This window comes from Lonchura striata, chromosome 7, assembly GCF_046129695.1.
Source record: "Lonchura striata isolate bLonStr1 chromosome 7, bLonStr1.mat, whole genome shotgun sequence".
In the NCBI taxonomy this organism is placed as follows: domain Eukaryota; kingdom Metazoa; phylum Chordata; class Aves; order Passeriformes; family Estrildidae; genus Lonchura; species Lonchura striata.
The window spans coordinates 11,566,605-11,579,149 of record NC_134609.1 but is presented as its reverse complement, the minus strand read 5'-3'; the positions used below and the strand labels follow the sequence as shown (position 1 = coordinate 11,579,149).

The window sequence follows — 12,545 nt, the reverse complement described above, 5'->3', positions numbered from 1 at the left end:
AAGGCACAATGCAGAATATGTATCATAGAGGGATGAATTACTATGGAAGGATACCTGTTATTGTGTTATTTTTTTCCTCTATACTGAATTAGTTTTACAGGTGGCATCTTCTGGTATCTCCAAGCAGGTGTGTTCTACTCTAAATTGTAAAATGCTCCTAAAGCTGAAGAGTTAAAAGGGACTAGAACATACGCAGAATATAAAATGAAGGTGATACATTGTGTAATAGTGAATCAACTACTGTCTTGAAGATTGCAAGCAGGAGCTATGTGAATGTTCTTAAACGTAAATTAAGGGAGATTATTTTTAAATTATTTTTCTTAACTAATTCTCCAAGTAATTAATCTTGTGAATTATGTTACCCCCAAAATACAACTTCTAGCTGTTTAATCAAAAACTTATGTCACTTGGGGCTTCTTGAATAAAAATGGCTTAACTGATATTACCTATGATATTTCCTCTTCAAATTCTTCTGCAGGTTCTTGGCTTCAGTGATGTAAGTGATTTAACAGTAACATTGCTGCTGTGACAGTGATGTAATGTATCTCAAAAGACTAGAGAGTTGTAGTTCTGAAAGAGAAGATGTATGATGGGAACTGTTCCAAAACATATTGGCTTTTTCTTCTCATCCTTGCCTTACAATTAGAAAAAGGTTTTTGGTTAATGCTTGATTCTCATAATGTAAGATCTGAGTCACTCACAAGAATTTGATCTTTCCTATGTCACTGTAATGATGAAAACTCCTCTCTTTTATAGAGAGGATTTATTTAATTGCAAGACATTGCAGTAGTTCAATCAGTCATGCTGATGATCTTCTGTATTAATTCCAACTTCGTTATGGGCTGGTTAGAATTCATTGCTTCTGTTATCTCCATAAGGTATCCTGTTTGTTTTTATTCTAGGTTATTTACTTTCTAGAAGAGAGGGTCAAGCAGGATCCCCTGAAAAGCCATTGTCTGATCTGGGTCGTCTCTCCTACCTGGCTTATTGGAAAAGTGTCATATTGGAATACCTGAATTGCCACCATGAAAAACAAATCAGCATCAAAGGAATGAGCCGAGCTACTGGAATGTGTCCACATGATATTGCCACAACCCTGCAGCAACATAGCATGATAGATAAAAGAGAAGATAGGTCAGTGAATCTTGTAAAAATTTTTTTAAATACTGTGACAAAACATTCTCTACTTACAAAACAGTTAATGTGAAAAATGTCTGTGTAGAAGTTTGACTTGAAAATGAGTGATAACCATCTCACCATAGAAGTCAGTATGGGTGGGTTTTACATAAAGAGCTTTTCTTCCTGGGGATTTTTTGGATACTCTTTCATGTTAATGGTTATTAGAATTATGTGGCCAGCTCAAAACATTTTCAGTTAAGCGTTTTGTTTCATTCAGTATAATCTTCCCTAAGTGTTCCCAGCTCTTGCTGTGCAAATATTTTGCTTTGAATACCAGTAAGAGAAAAAATGGTGTTTGTGGGTGGCAGTCTCTTTCCACATCTCCTCTTTCAATCATTGCTGAATTCATGTAAACCATGGGATCAGATCAGCTCTACATGAAGTGCTCCTGTTCAAGGTACTGGTAATATAAGTTTCTGTTTAATGTTATGATCAATGTTGAAAGTCAGTGCACTGAGAAGGTGAATTCCTGTTTTGTGAATATCTTCTTTCTTCATGCTCTTGATTGGTATTTTAGAACTTTTCTGGGTTGTTGTTTGGTCTGTTTCTTTCCATAAAATGCCTTAAATGGCTTTCAATCGTATTTGTTTCTGAAGATGATCTTAAGTCTTTCTGAATATTCCAATCATAGAAACTTTATAATTAAGCAAAGCTACCTTACAAACACTGGCTTGCCAAAAAAATGAAATTAAAATCAGAACAAGTTCAGCCTCAGTAATTTTTATGTGTCCCATCACTAGCATTCAAAACTATTAATTTTTGAATCAGCAAGAATGTAAGTCTTCCAAAAGGAGATTGGTTTACAAGATAGTGTATGAGAGTAGTAAGAGTAGTACTGGCATTGCCTTAAACCTCTTCTGGAGTACTTAGTTATGGACAACCTGAGGACAAATGTATTTTAAGGGAAATTTTTCATACATGTAGTGAAGTAAAAGTTTGTCACAATTCTGGGAAAAAGGTTCTGGATCTGATTTCTTTTTTTAAACTTTGTTTTTCACTGAGAGAATGTTGCTACTTCACCAACCTGATTTTTAAAGCATTTGAAATGCTTGTTAATCCTTGTTTAGAATTGTATAGTTCTTTGTAACAGGGGAGTTTGATGGGACACATGCTAATATATTGGCATACTGTGCTGTTTGATTAGTCTTTACCTACGTTTGATATGCCACTTCATATTAATTGGAAAGTCATTTTGTACTTCATTAGCACAGGACTAAAGTATATTTGTGTGCTTCATTAGAAAACCTGTACTTCTGACTTGCTTTCTTGTCCCATTAATTTACATCTTCAGCTGTAACATTATGACTTTCTCACTCTTGATTTGATGATCCACAGTGTTTTCTATCTATGTTTGTATGTAATATTAAAATTAGAAATTCTTCTGGCAGTGATTCAAGTGCCAACAGTAAACTTCTTGAATTAGTTTTAGGGTAGTCAACTATAAAACCTTCACTTTGCTCTTTTGCCCTAGTGATGGTTAATATTGAGCTTTCACTTCATAAACTATTGTTCCTTCACTTCCTCTCAGTAAACAGTTGGTAGTGTAAGGATGTTATCACTACATGTAAGCTGATATTTTTAGTTTGATGGATCCTTTCATTTATCCATCTTTTTTCACATGTGGTTTTGCAAAAGGATGTCAACTATAGAAAGGCTGTTCCAGGTGATCACTTTCTAAATTAAATTGCTGTTTATTTGATTGTAGATTTGTAATTATTAGAAGGGAAAAGCTGATTTCAAGTCATATGGAGAAACTGAAAGCGAATCCACGTATCAATGAAGTAGATCCCGAAAGCTTGAGATGGACTCCTTTGTTAGTTTCTAATGCTGCAGTTTCTGAAGAAGAGAGGGAAGCAGAAAAGGAGGTAATATCAGAGTTATCTTCTGAATTTCTCTTCCTTTGGCTTTCATAACTCTGAATATTCAACATTAGACTGTCTTAAATAGAGCAGATTTAGCTTTGACCACTACATATTGCTATTGTAATGCAGAATTTTTGGAAGCTGTGCAGCAACACATGGTAACTTTGAGGGGATGCATATGAAAACCTAAAATGTGAATCACTTGTCATGGAGCTGTATTTATCACTCTCGAGGTAGTCAAAGAGCATGTAATCAGATCAAATTTGGTGCAGAGCTCAGGGGCTGCACTTTCAATCGATTCTTTGTGTTCTCAACTTGCTCAAAGTGATCCAGTCATTGGGCATGTAATGTACTGCTAAAGGACTTAAATCAATTCGCTGCATCATTAATAGTGCTAAATATCCCATGAAATGCAATCTTCTTTGGTTTGTTATCTGTTAACTGTTGTAAAGGAACAACTAGATGATTCAGCTGAAATGTTGTTGCTAGGTTAGCCAGCAGTGCTAATAAGGGTTGAATTATTTTAACTATTTAGCTGAATGCAAAGGATATGGATAAGTAAATGCTGTTTCAGTGACCTGTTATTTTAACCTCAACCCTTCAGGCTGAGCGTCTTATGGAACAAGCTAGCTGCTGGGAAAAGGAAGAGCAAGAAATATTCTCCACAAGAACTAATAGTAGGCAATCACCTGCAAAAGTACAATCTAAAAATAAATATTTACGATCTCCAGAAAGTGTGGCCGTGGTGGGGGAGCGAGGGCAATCCACAGAACAATCTAAAGAAAGCAGTGAGGAGGATGGCGGGGATGAGAATCAGCAGAGTTCGCCTCCCCGGCTGACAAAGCCCCAGTCCCTGGCCATGAAGAGAAAGGTGGGTCACTTCAGTGCTTTGGTTCAAAGTCATTTGTCTCTCATTTCAATCAAATCATTGCCATCAAAATAACAACCTGGTTTTTTGCAAGCATTTATTAGACTGTTTTAATCCTTTATGTGTTATTTGGACACTTAACTACTCCTCTCTTTTCTGCACTGTATCCAACTTTTGTCTTTTGGATTTTTCACAGAACTATAAAATACTAGTGACATTAAAGAAATCTGAATTTTCTGTTAATTTTAAAACTAGAGATTGCCCTCTGGTGTTTGGCATTGGTATTGGTTCAATATCTTAATGGTTCTTTCTTTTCTTTTTTTGTGTTAAGATGGAGTCCAGCTTGTGGGGTTTATTTTTTTTAATATAGAAACTCCTAAAAGGGGAATACTGTTTTTTAAAATAAATGTTGTTAAAACAAAAGGGTGGGTTTTTTAACCCATATTCTTCTAATTTAAATGTTAAATTCTGGTTACTGCCATGTTTGCACTAATTTCTTAATTTCCCTAAAAATCAATTCTTTGAGTTGCTTAAATTAGTGAACTTCATAAACCCAAAATTTTAAAGCACGCACCTTAGCCTTTGTATTTAGGTGTGTCAGGTGAGAACTGGGAATTTGTACTGTCCCTTTGGTTATACTTTAGGTGAGCTTACTTTAAAGGAACCATAAATCTCTGAGAATGTATCATAATAGAAAAACAAAATCTTGAACAGTTTTTTTATAGCAGCCAACTGTAGATGCTCGAGGTGCGCTTCTTCGATGTTATCTATTTTTCTGTGTACATACTTATTTCTAAAAATAACAAAGGCAAAATGTGGAAAATAAGCTTTGGTACTTGTGAAGTTTGTTGTGGAATTATAAATCTACAGAGGAAAAATGTGTGAGTACAATTTATGTAACAGCGCTGTGAATATTATTTGACAGAAGAAGGTAAAAGACATTACAATATAAAGAAAATTCTAGTCTTGATTTTCACTTACAGTAAGGTTTGTATACATGTATACATACCTATGTTAACTGTTTAGACGTTTTACTTTTAGATTCTATCTACATTTGAATTTGGTGCTATTTAAAGTGTTTTTTTGAATGAGTAAATTGTTGTAAACTCACTCTACTAAAATTTATGTCCAAAATCAGTTAATGAATGGGAATGTAGGAAGAGTTTGATTTGTGGAATTGTTTTTCAGAGACCTTTCATACTGAAAAAGAAAAGGGGCCGTAAACGCAGAAGGATAAACAGCAGTGTTACAACAGAGACAATTTCTGAAACAACCGAGGTGTTGAATGAGCCATTTGATAACTCAGATGAAGAGCGTCCCATGCCACAGCTGGAACCCACCTGTGAGATGGATGGAGAAGATGATGACTTGAAGCCTGTGATTAGAAAAGCTTTTGACTATCAGCCTGGGCAGCAGAAGCAGGAGGAAGAAGAGCAGAATAAGGAGGAGAAAGATATTAATTGTTACAGGAGTGATGAAAATTGTACAGGTAAACTTAAAGTGTTCTCATATATTCACAAAAATAATTTTGCTGGGTTGCCTTCAAAAGAACTGTTTATTTTAGTCATGCATCTGGAAATTTTTAATGAGCTGTTTTTAGCTGTTGTTATTATTATAATAATTTGCTTTTTGTGTTCAGGAAACAAATCTCATCCAGTCTGGGGCATTGAAGTTTTTGTCGTATTGTCAAAAACAACTTCTGTGTCCCTACAGCAGGGCATTTCATATTCAATATTGCAAAGGGTATCACTGGAATATTGTCCAGTGTAGTTTTTGTATCAGTGGTAAAGGATACGAGCAAAAAGTAAGATTTGATTTACACAAATATCTTTCTATTCAGTATTTTTGATAATTCAATGAAATGTTTGGTGCTTCTCTGGCATAGTATATCCTCAGCACAAGGATCCTGTTTTATTTCCCTGAAAGAGACAGTTTTAACTGTGTCCTTTCAAAGCTACTTTTCTAGTTTGATTTCAAGGATATTTCCTGTCATAAAAGTTAATGGATGGATAGTGAAAAAACTAATGAGCTATTCTTAAGGTGCACTCTTTCCTTGATGTCCTGGCCCTTAAATTATGCTTATGAGTTTTAATTCTAGAATGAACTAGACTCTCAGGTCTGTGTGTTTTCTCTAAGAAGCCAGTAGGTACTACTTCAGTATTTTTGTAATTGCATGCGAAGTTCTATCCTTGTGATCCTCAATTGAGGGCTCATGGCCTGATTTCTATTTCAAACAGCTCTTGTGTGATGTGGTACATTAGAATATTACCACTTTTTCCAGCTTCTCAAGAGAAATTATTTAAACTAATAGAAAGTTCCAGCTGTGTTCCAGTGGTCAAGTTTGCCCTGTTTTAACTAGACTGATGTTTTTTATTTGCCCATGGACCACGTCATCACAATATAGAAGTATCACTGAAGCCATTACACTCCCAAGTGCAACATGTTATATCTTGATAATTCTCCTTTTTTCTGGAGTATGTGTAAGTGGTATCTGAGGAGAAAGGAAAGAGATTAATGTGTTTGGGTCCTTTTTTTATAGTCACTGGATTAGTTTAGTGTTCTGATACACTCTGTATATAATTTTAATGATCTTTTGCCTTCTGTCATGTCTTGTGAACCATGTCGTAATATGCTGGCCATGAGAAAGTATTAGAATTAACCACCTTTTTTCAGTATTGGTATTAAACCATGATTATGTATTTTTTTATGGCTTGTCCTCCAGAATGGTCCAAGAAGAAACTCAAGACTTTCATGTCATTACTGTCAAAAAAGATGAATGTGTGTTAGATTAATGTCTATATAAAGTGAAGGCATACTTCTAAAATCAAATATTTGGACAGTATTTGCTTTACTTTGCATGTCTTGTCATTTAAATCTCTGGGAGTTTTCTAACGTATAATTGGTGGTTCTGACAGTGTCTGTTAAAAGGCCACCAAACCATAACATACCTGTGTAGTGTGTTTGAGCTGTAGATACTACATTGTTCTACTGTGTTTTGAGACCTGTTTATAACTCTTGTTTCGTACTTTCTTAATACATTTTGAGTTTATAAATTATTTTCAGATTTATTTTGGAAAATATTGATTAGTCTGCAATCTAAGACACTTTTTTTTTCTCTATTACCTCCCAAAGATAATACAGAGGATGTAGCTGTGTTGGAAGAAAGCACTAAAGACAATCTTGAACCTTTAAAGAGTAAGCAGGGTTGGCCCAAAGGAGTTAAACGTGGTCCATCTAAATGGAGGCAGAGCAAAGAAAGAAAACCTGGCTTTAAGCTTAATTTGTACACTCCACCTGAGACTCCCATGGAGCCTGACTATCAGGTGCTGCTGGAAGAACAAAAGGAAGTAGCTGAAGACAAGCCCTGTTCAGCTCCCGCTGTTACGGAGGAAGCTATTAAAGAACCTGTTGAAGCATTACCACCACCAGATGATGAGGCAAAAGAAGTAGAACCTGAACCTCTGCATCCACCCAGTGAGCCCTTTGAAAAACAAGAAAATGATACTTTGAAAGCTGGGGAAGAAGAAAGGAGCATAGAAGAAGATGGAATCAATTCAAAAGATCAAGAAAAAGACAAAGCAGAAGTTTTTGTGCAGAAAGAAGAGTCTGTGCATTTGGATGATCAGGAGGAAGAGGAGGAGGAAGATGAAGAACCTTCTCACAATGAGGATCATGATGCAGATGATGAAGATGATAGTCACATGGGTTCAACAGAAGTGGAGAAAGAGGAATTGCCTGGTGAAGCTTTCAAAGAAATGCTGGAAACCCAGCAATCTTTTTTAGACGTAAATGTTCAAACTGGTAATTCAAATCAGGAGGAGTTAATGGATTGTGGTGTTGACCTTGCAGCTGATGAGTGTGCAAGTGACCAGAAAGAACTTGCTACAGATTCAGACCCAGTGCCTGAATCTGATGATGATCATGCAGACAGCAACCAGGACCAAAAAGCTGGTGAAGAATTACATTCCGACTTCAAGGGAGAAAGTACTGAGACCATGGAGATTGACTCGGAGACAGTTCAGGCAGTACAGTCTCTAACCCAAGAAGCAAGTGAACATGAAGATACGTTTCAGGACTGTGCAGAGACTCAAGAGGCCTGTAGAAGTTTGCAGAACTATGCCCACAATGACCAAAGTCCCCAGATGACCACACTGGATGACTGTCAGCAGTCTGACCACAGCAGCCCAGTTTCATCTGTGCACTCTCATCCTAGCCAGTCAGTTCGCTCTGTAAATAGTCCAAATGTTGCTCCTTTAGAGAACAGCTATGCTCAGATCAGCCCAGATCAAAGTGCCATTTCTGTGCCGTCTCTGCAGAACATGGAGACCAGCCCAATGATGGATGTTCCCTCCGTTTCTGATCATTCGCAGCAAGTTGTGGATAGTGGGTTTAGTGACTTAGGAAGTATTGAGAGCACAACAGAAAACTATGAAAACCCAAGCAGTTACGATTCTACAATGGGTAGTAGTATCTGTGGAAACAACTCTTCTCAAAACAGTTGCTCATACAGCAGCCTTACATCTAGTAACCTAACACAGAGTAGCTGTGCAGTGACCCAGCAGATATCTAATATTAATGGAAGCTGCAGTATGATGCAACAAGCAAACATCAATTCTCCTCCCACTTGTAATGTAAAATCTCCCCAAGGTTGTGTTGTTGAAAGGCCTCCAAGCGGCAACCAACAGTTATCCCAGTGCAGCATGGCTGCTAATTTCACTCCACCTATGCAGTTGACTGAAATCCCTGAGACTAGCAATGCCAACATTGGATTATATGAAAGAATGGGGCAGAGTGAATTTGGAGCAGGGCATTACTCACAGCCATCTGCCACCTTCAGCCTTGCTAAACTGCAACAGTTAACTAATACGCTTATGGATCATTCTTTGCCTTACAGCCATTCAGCTGCTGTAACTTCCTATGCAAACAGTGCCTCTTTGTCTGCCCCCTTAAGTAACACAGGGCTTGTTCAGCTTTCCCAGTCTCCACATGCTGTTCCTGGAGGACCCCAAGCACAGGCTACCATGACCCCTCCCCCCAACCTTACTCCTCCTCCCATGAATTTGCCACCTCCCCTTTTGCAGCGTAATATGACTTCATCAAATATTGGAATATCTCACACCCAAAGACTGCAGACTCAGATGGCCAGCAAAGGTCATGTCTCTGTAAGAACCAAATCCACACCTCTGCCACCTGCTGCTGCAGCCCATCAACCACAGATTTATGGGCGAGCTTCACAGACTGTGGCCATGCAAGGGCCTGCACGGACCTTAACAATGCAGCGTGGCATGAACATGAGTGTAAATTTGATGCCAGCCCCTGCTTATAATGTCAATTCAGTGAACATGAATATGAATACCCTTAATGCTATGAATGGTTACAGTATGTCCCAGCCAATGATGAATAGTGGGTATCACAGTAATCATGGGTATATGAATCAAACCCCTCAGTACCCTATGCAGATGCAGATGGGAATGATGGGAACTCAGCCATATGCACAGCAGCCAATGCAGACAGCACCCCACAGTAACATGATGTACACTCCTCCGGGCCACCACGGCTACATGAACACGGGCATGTCCAAACAGTCTCTCAATGGATCCTACATGAGAAGGTAGGCCCGTGGGAGAGACACACTACCAAACTGGTGTATGGGATTGATCTGCACAAATACCTTTGGAGAGTACGATTTCAAAACCAGCAATTGGTGTGAATGCAAAAACATTTGTTGGCACCATTTAAAAGCTGTATGCAGCAGAAAGCCTTATACAAGTTTTTCTTTATTTCACGCTTTGTTGGTTTTTTCTTTTTTTCCCTTTGGTTTTGTTTTGTTCTATTTTGAGGTTTTTTGTTTATTTTTTTAACATTGTGAGATTTAACTTCTCTTTGGGGGGAATTAGGTGGTTTTCCATTTTTTTTTTTTTTATTTCATTGAGCTTGAAGTTCTCTGGAAAGGAAGAACTCTTTCTATGAACTGCAATTACACAGCAGCTGATGGTTCAGAGCCATTTTATGTGCCTGCTCCCATTAAAAATGTGGATAAATAGACTCCAAAACTATCAGACAGTACTGGATCATGAGCTTTTTCTCTCTCCTTTCCCCACATGTAAATGCCTTTTAGCAGTTCTTTTATTGTATTATTTTGTTTCTGAAGGTGACACTTCTGCATGCCGCTAATGTCTTTGTTAGTGACAGTGCATTTTGTAGTACTGTACAAGTGTTGTGCTTAACAGTAAGCCATTTCTTAATTTTTTTGCCTTGATTAGGTTACCCTAGTTTGAGGGGTAAAAAAACCAGAACTATATTTTTGTTAATTATAAAACTTGTAAAAATAATAAAAAAAGCTGCAAAAGCTATTCACATTTTGGTTAGTTCAAAGGGTTTTATTGCTGTATGTTTAGTGTAAAGTTGAGACTCTTTTCCATTTTTGTGACCAGTTTCTTTGGGGCTGGGTAGGAAAAAGGCAGCTTTCTGTTTTATAAAAACTTACTTTTTTTGTTGATTGAAACATCTCAGTGTTTATTTGTCAAGTTTTGAAACATTTTCGTATATGTCCAAATACTTGGCAGGATTTAAAAAAAAAAAAGTAGTGAATTTGGTGTAAAGTTGCTATTTTATGGAAATGCCTCTAACTTTACATTTTCATTCCATCTGTAGATTTTTCTATCTTTATAAAATATTGGAGTTATTTTTTAAGGGAAAAAATAGAGCAGTAGCGTGTGAATAGCTCAAACTAAGCTTACAGATCGCATGTAAAAAGGCAAAAGTTATTTGTGTCTGTTTATATTGCTTCCTTTTTTGTAGCCTTTGTACCTGTACAGAGTGACTGTAAGGGCCGAACAGAAGAGGCTTGATACATGTAAAAATAGGACCCAGTGACACTCTTGTATTTATCTGTTATCTTTTTAGTCAGTCACTTAAAAAAATACCCACAGAAGACCCACCCAAGCAACAAAAATAGAAACCGCAAAAAACTGCACCCTCCCCCCCCCCCCCAAGCTGTACATTTTAACATAAAATAAATTATGATGAGCCATTTTTAGCCTCTTGTGTCTTGTCATAGTTTGATGTTGCATGGGAATTCCCTCCTGAAGCAGTGTTTGTTATGGTGCTCTCACATGCTTGACCTAAAGCCCATTACAGTTGGTGGGGCTTGGATTAGGCTGTTTAGAGCTTAAGTGTAGGTTACTCATCATAATTGCATACACCTTGTGAAAAAAAGAATACCTAAGATTATTTTTTTAATAATCTTAATAAAATATTGAATAAATATGTATTTAATACCTTACAAGGTTGTCAATATTTAATGTATAAAACTTCTTTCCTACAAAAGGTGTAAATATATATATATATAAAAGGATATGATAGTAACAGAGGTGGTGTTTGAGCTGTATTTTAATGATAGAATTTTAATCTCTTCTTTTGTCATTGTTGCTGGGTGACAAGATGATGCAAATTCTGTGTTAAATCTATGGGTTCTGTGTGTATGCATGTATGTGGGCATACACAGACATACACAGACATGAGCACTTCTCTTGTAGGAAGGTCTGTTAAACACAAGAAGGCTGTCTATGTGGATCTCATGAGTGGACAAATTCAAATATGGGATGTGTGAACCTACACCAGAAAAAGTTCTTGTAATAATTTTTCAGAATGCTTCTAATGTGGATGTGGGCACTGTCACTGCAGTAAGGTTACTAGCTAAGGTGAAAGGAGTGGCCATTTTGACTGAAAATTGTCCCCATTCCAGTGTATAAAACAGCTTTAAAGGAAATATTTCATATATCTTAAAGAAATGTGTATTTCTTTAAATAAAACCATAACTGTATGGTGGTGCCAAATCAAAAAACTGATACTACAGATTTATGTGCACAACCTATTGAGTTTTAATACAATAGAGCAGCAGTCTAAAATAGTGAATCTGAATGAGAGCTAAAATTGCTGGTCAAATGGGAATCTGGAGTAACTTGTGTTTTAGGAGTTCAGGACACCTGATAAAGAGAGCACCATACAACAAAGATCTTGGTTCATGCCCTTACATTGTCAAATTCGTGGATTGAAGGCAGAGAGTATCCATAGTATTTAAACTTTGTTTTCATCTTTACAAAGTGACTCACCTTTTTTATGCATAAGAAAAGGAAAGGGGAACTCGACACATTTATATGCAGCCTTCAGGTGTGTTCAGCTTTGTCTTGTGATTTTTCATTTGTGTGTTTTTACAGTGAGTGAAAGAGGCACCTGGGTCTTTATCTGCTGCTGTTCAGTTTCAAGGTTTGAAGCCTGTAACATACAAGCAAATCAAACCTTCTTAACATTTCAGGTATTTGCTAACCTGAAGTAGCATCCTGACTCCAGCACATTGCTAAAATTCTCTATTTACAATATATGGGTTAAGAGTTGATTGGGAAATGATGCATAATGTGCCTACAGCAGGCAAGTTTCCAATATAGTCTTGTTATTTCAAAATTCATTTCAGGAGGACAAGGGACTAGCCTATCTCTTTTCCCATAACAACTGTTTAGCTATGAATTGCATTGTGGTACTAAAATTTTTGATAAATAAGATTATCTTTTCCCTGACAGATATACTTGTTCTCTGTCTTGTATGCACCTTGCAGTGTCAGTTTTGACTGTGTGCTC

At 37.0% G+C, this 12,545-nt stretch overlaps 1 protein-coding gene across 7 annotated transcripts in view; it reads left to right on the top strand.

Annotated features, from left to right (window-relative positions):
* The window catches only part of KAT6B (lysine acetyltransferase 6B), a 104,827-nt gene extending 93,550 nt beyond the window's left edge, over positions 1 to 11,277 (top strand). For all 7 annotated transcript variants that reach the window (XM_021549135.3, XM_077784577.1, XM_077784579.1 and 4 more), the window contains 5 exons: positions 903 to 1,134; positions 2,885 to 3,044; positions 3,646 to 3,912; positions 5,098 to 5,398; positions 7,042 to 11,277. In XM_021549135.3, coding sequence (XP_021404810.2) covers positions 903 to 1,134; positions 2,885 to 3,044; positions 3,646 to 3,912; positions 5,098 to 5,398; positions 7,042 to 9,524 — 3,443 coding nt within the window. In that variant the 3' untranslated portion in view covers positions 9,525 to 11,277. The remainder of the gene's footprint in view (positions 1 to 902; positions 1,135 to 2,884; positions 3,045 to 3,645; positions 3,913 to 5,097; positions 5,399 to 7,041) is intronic.
* Positions 11,278 to 12,545: the final 1,268 nt, after the last annotated feature.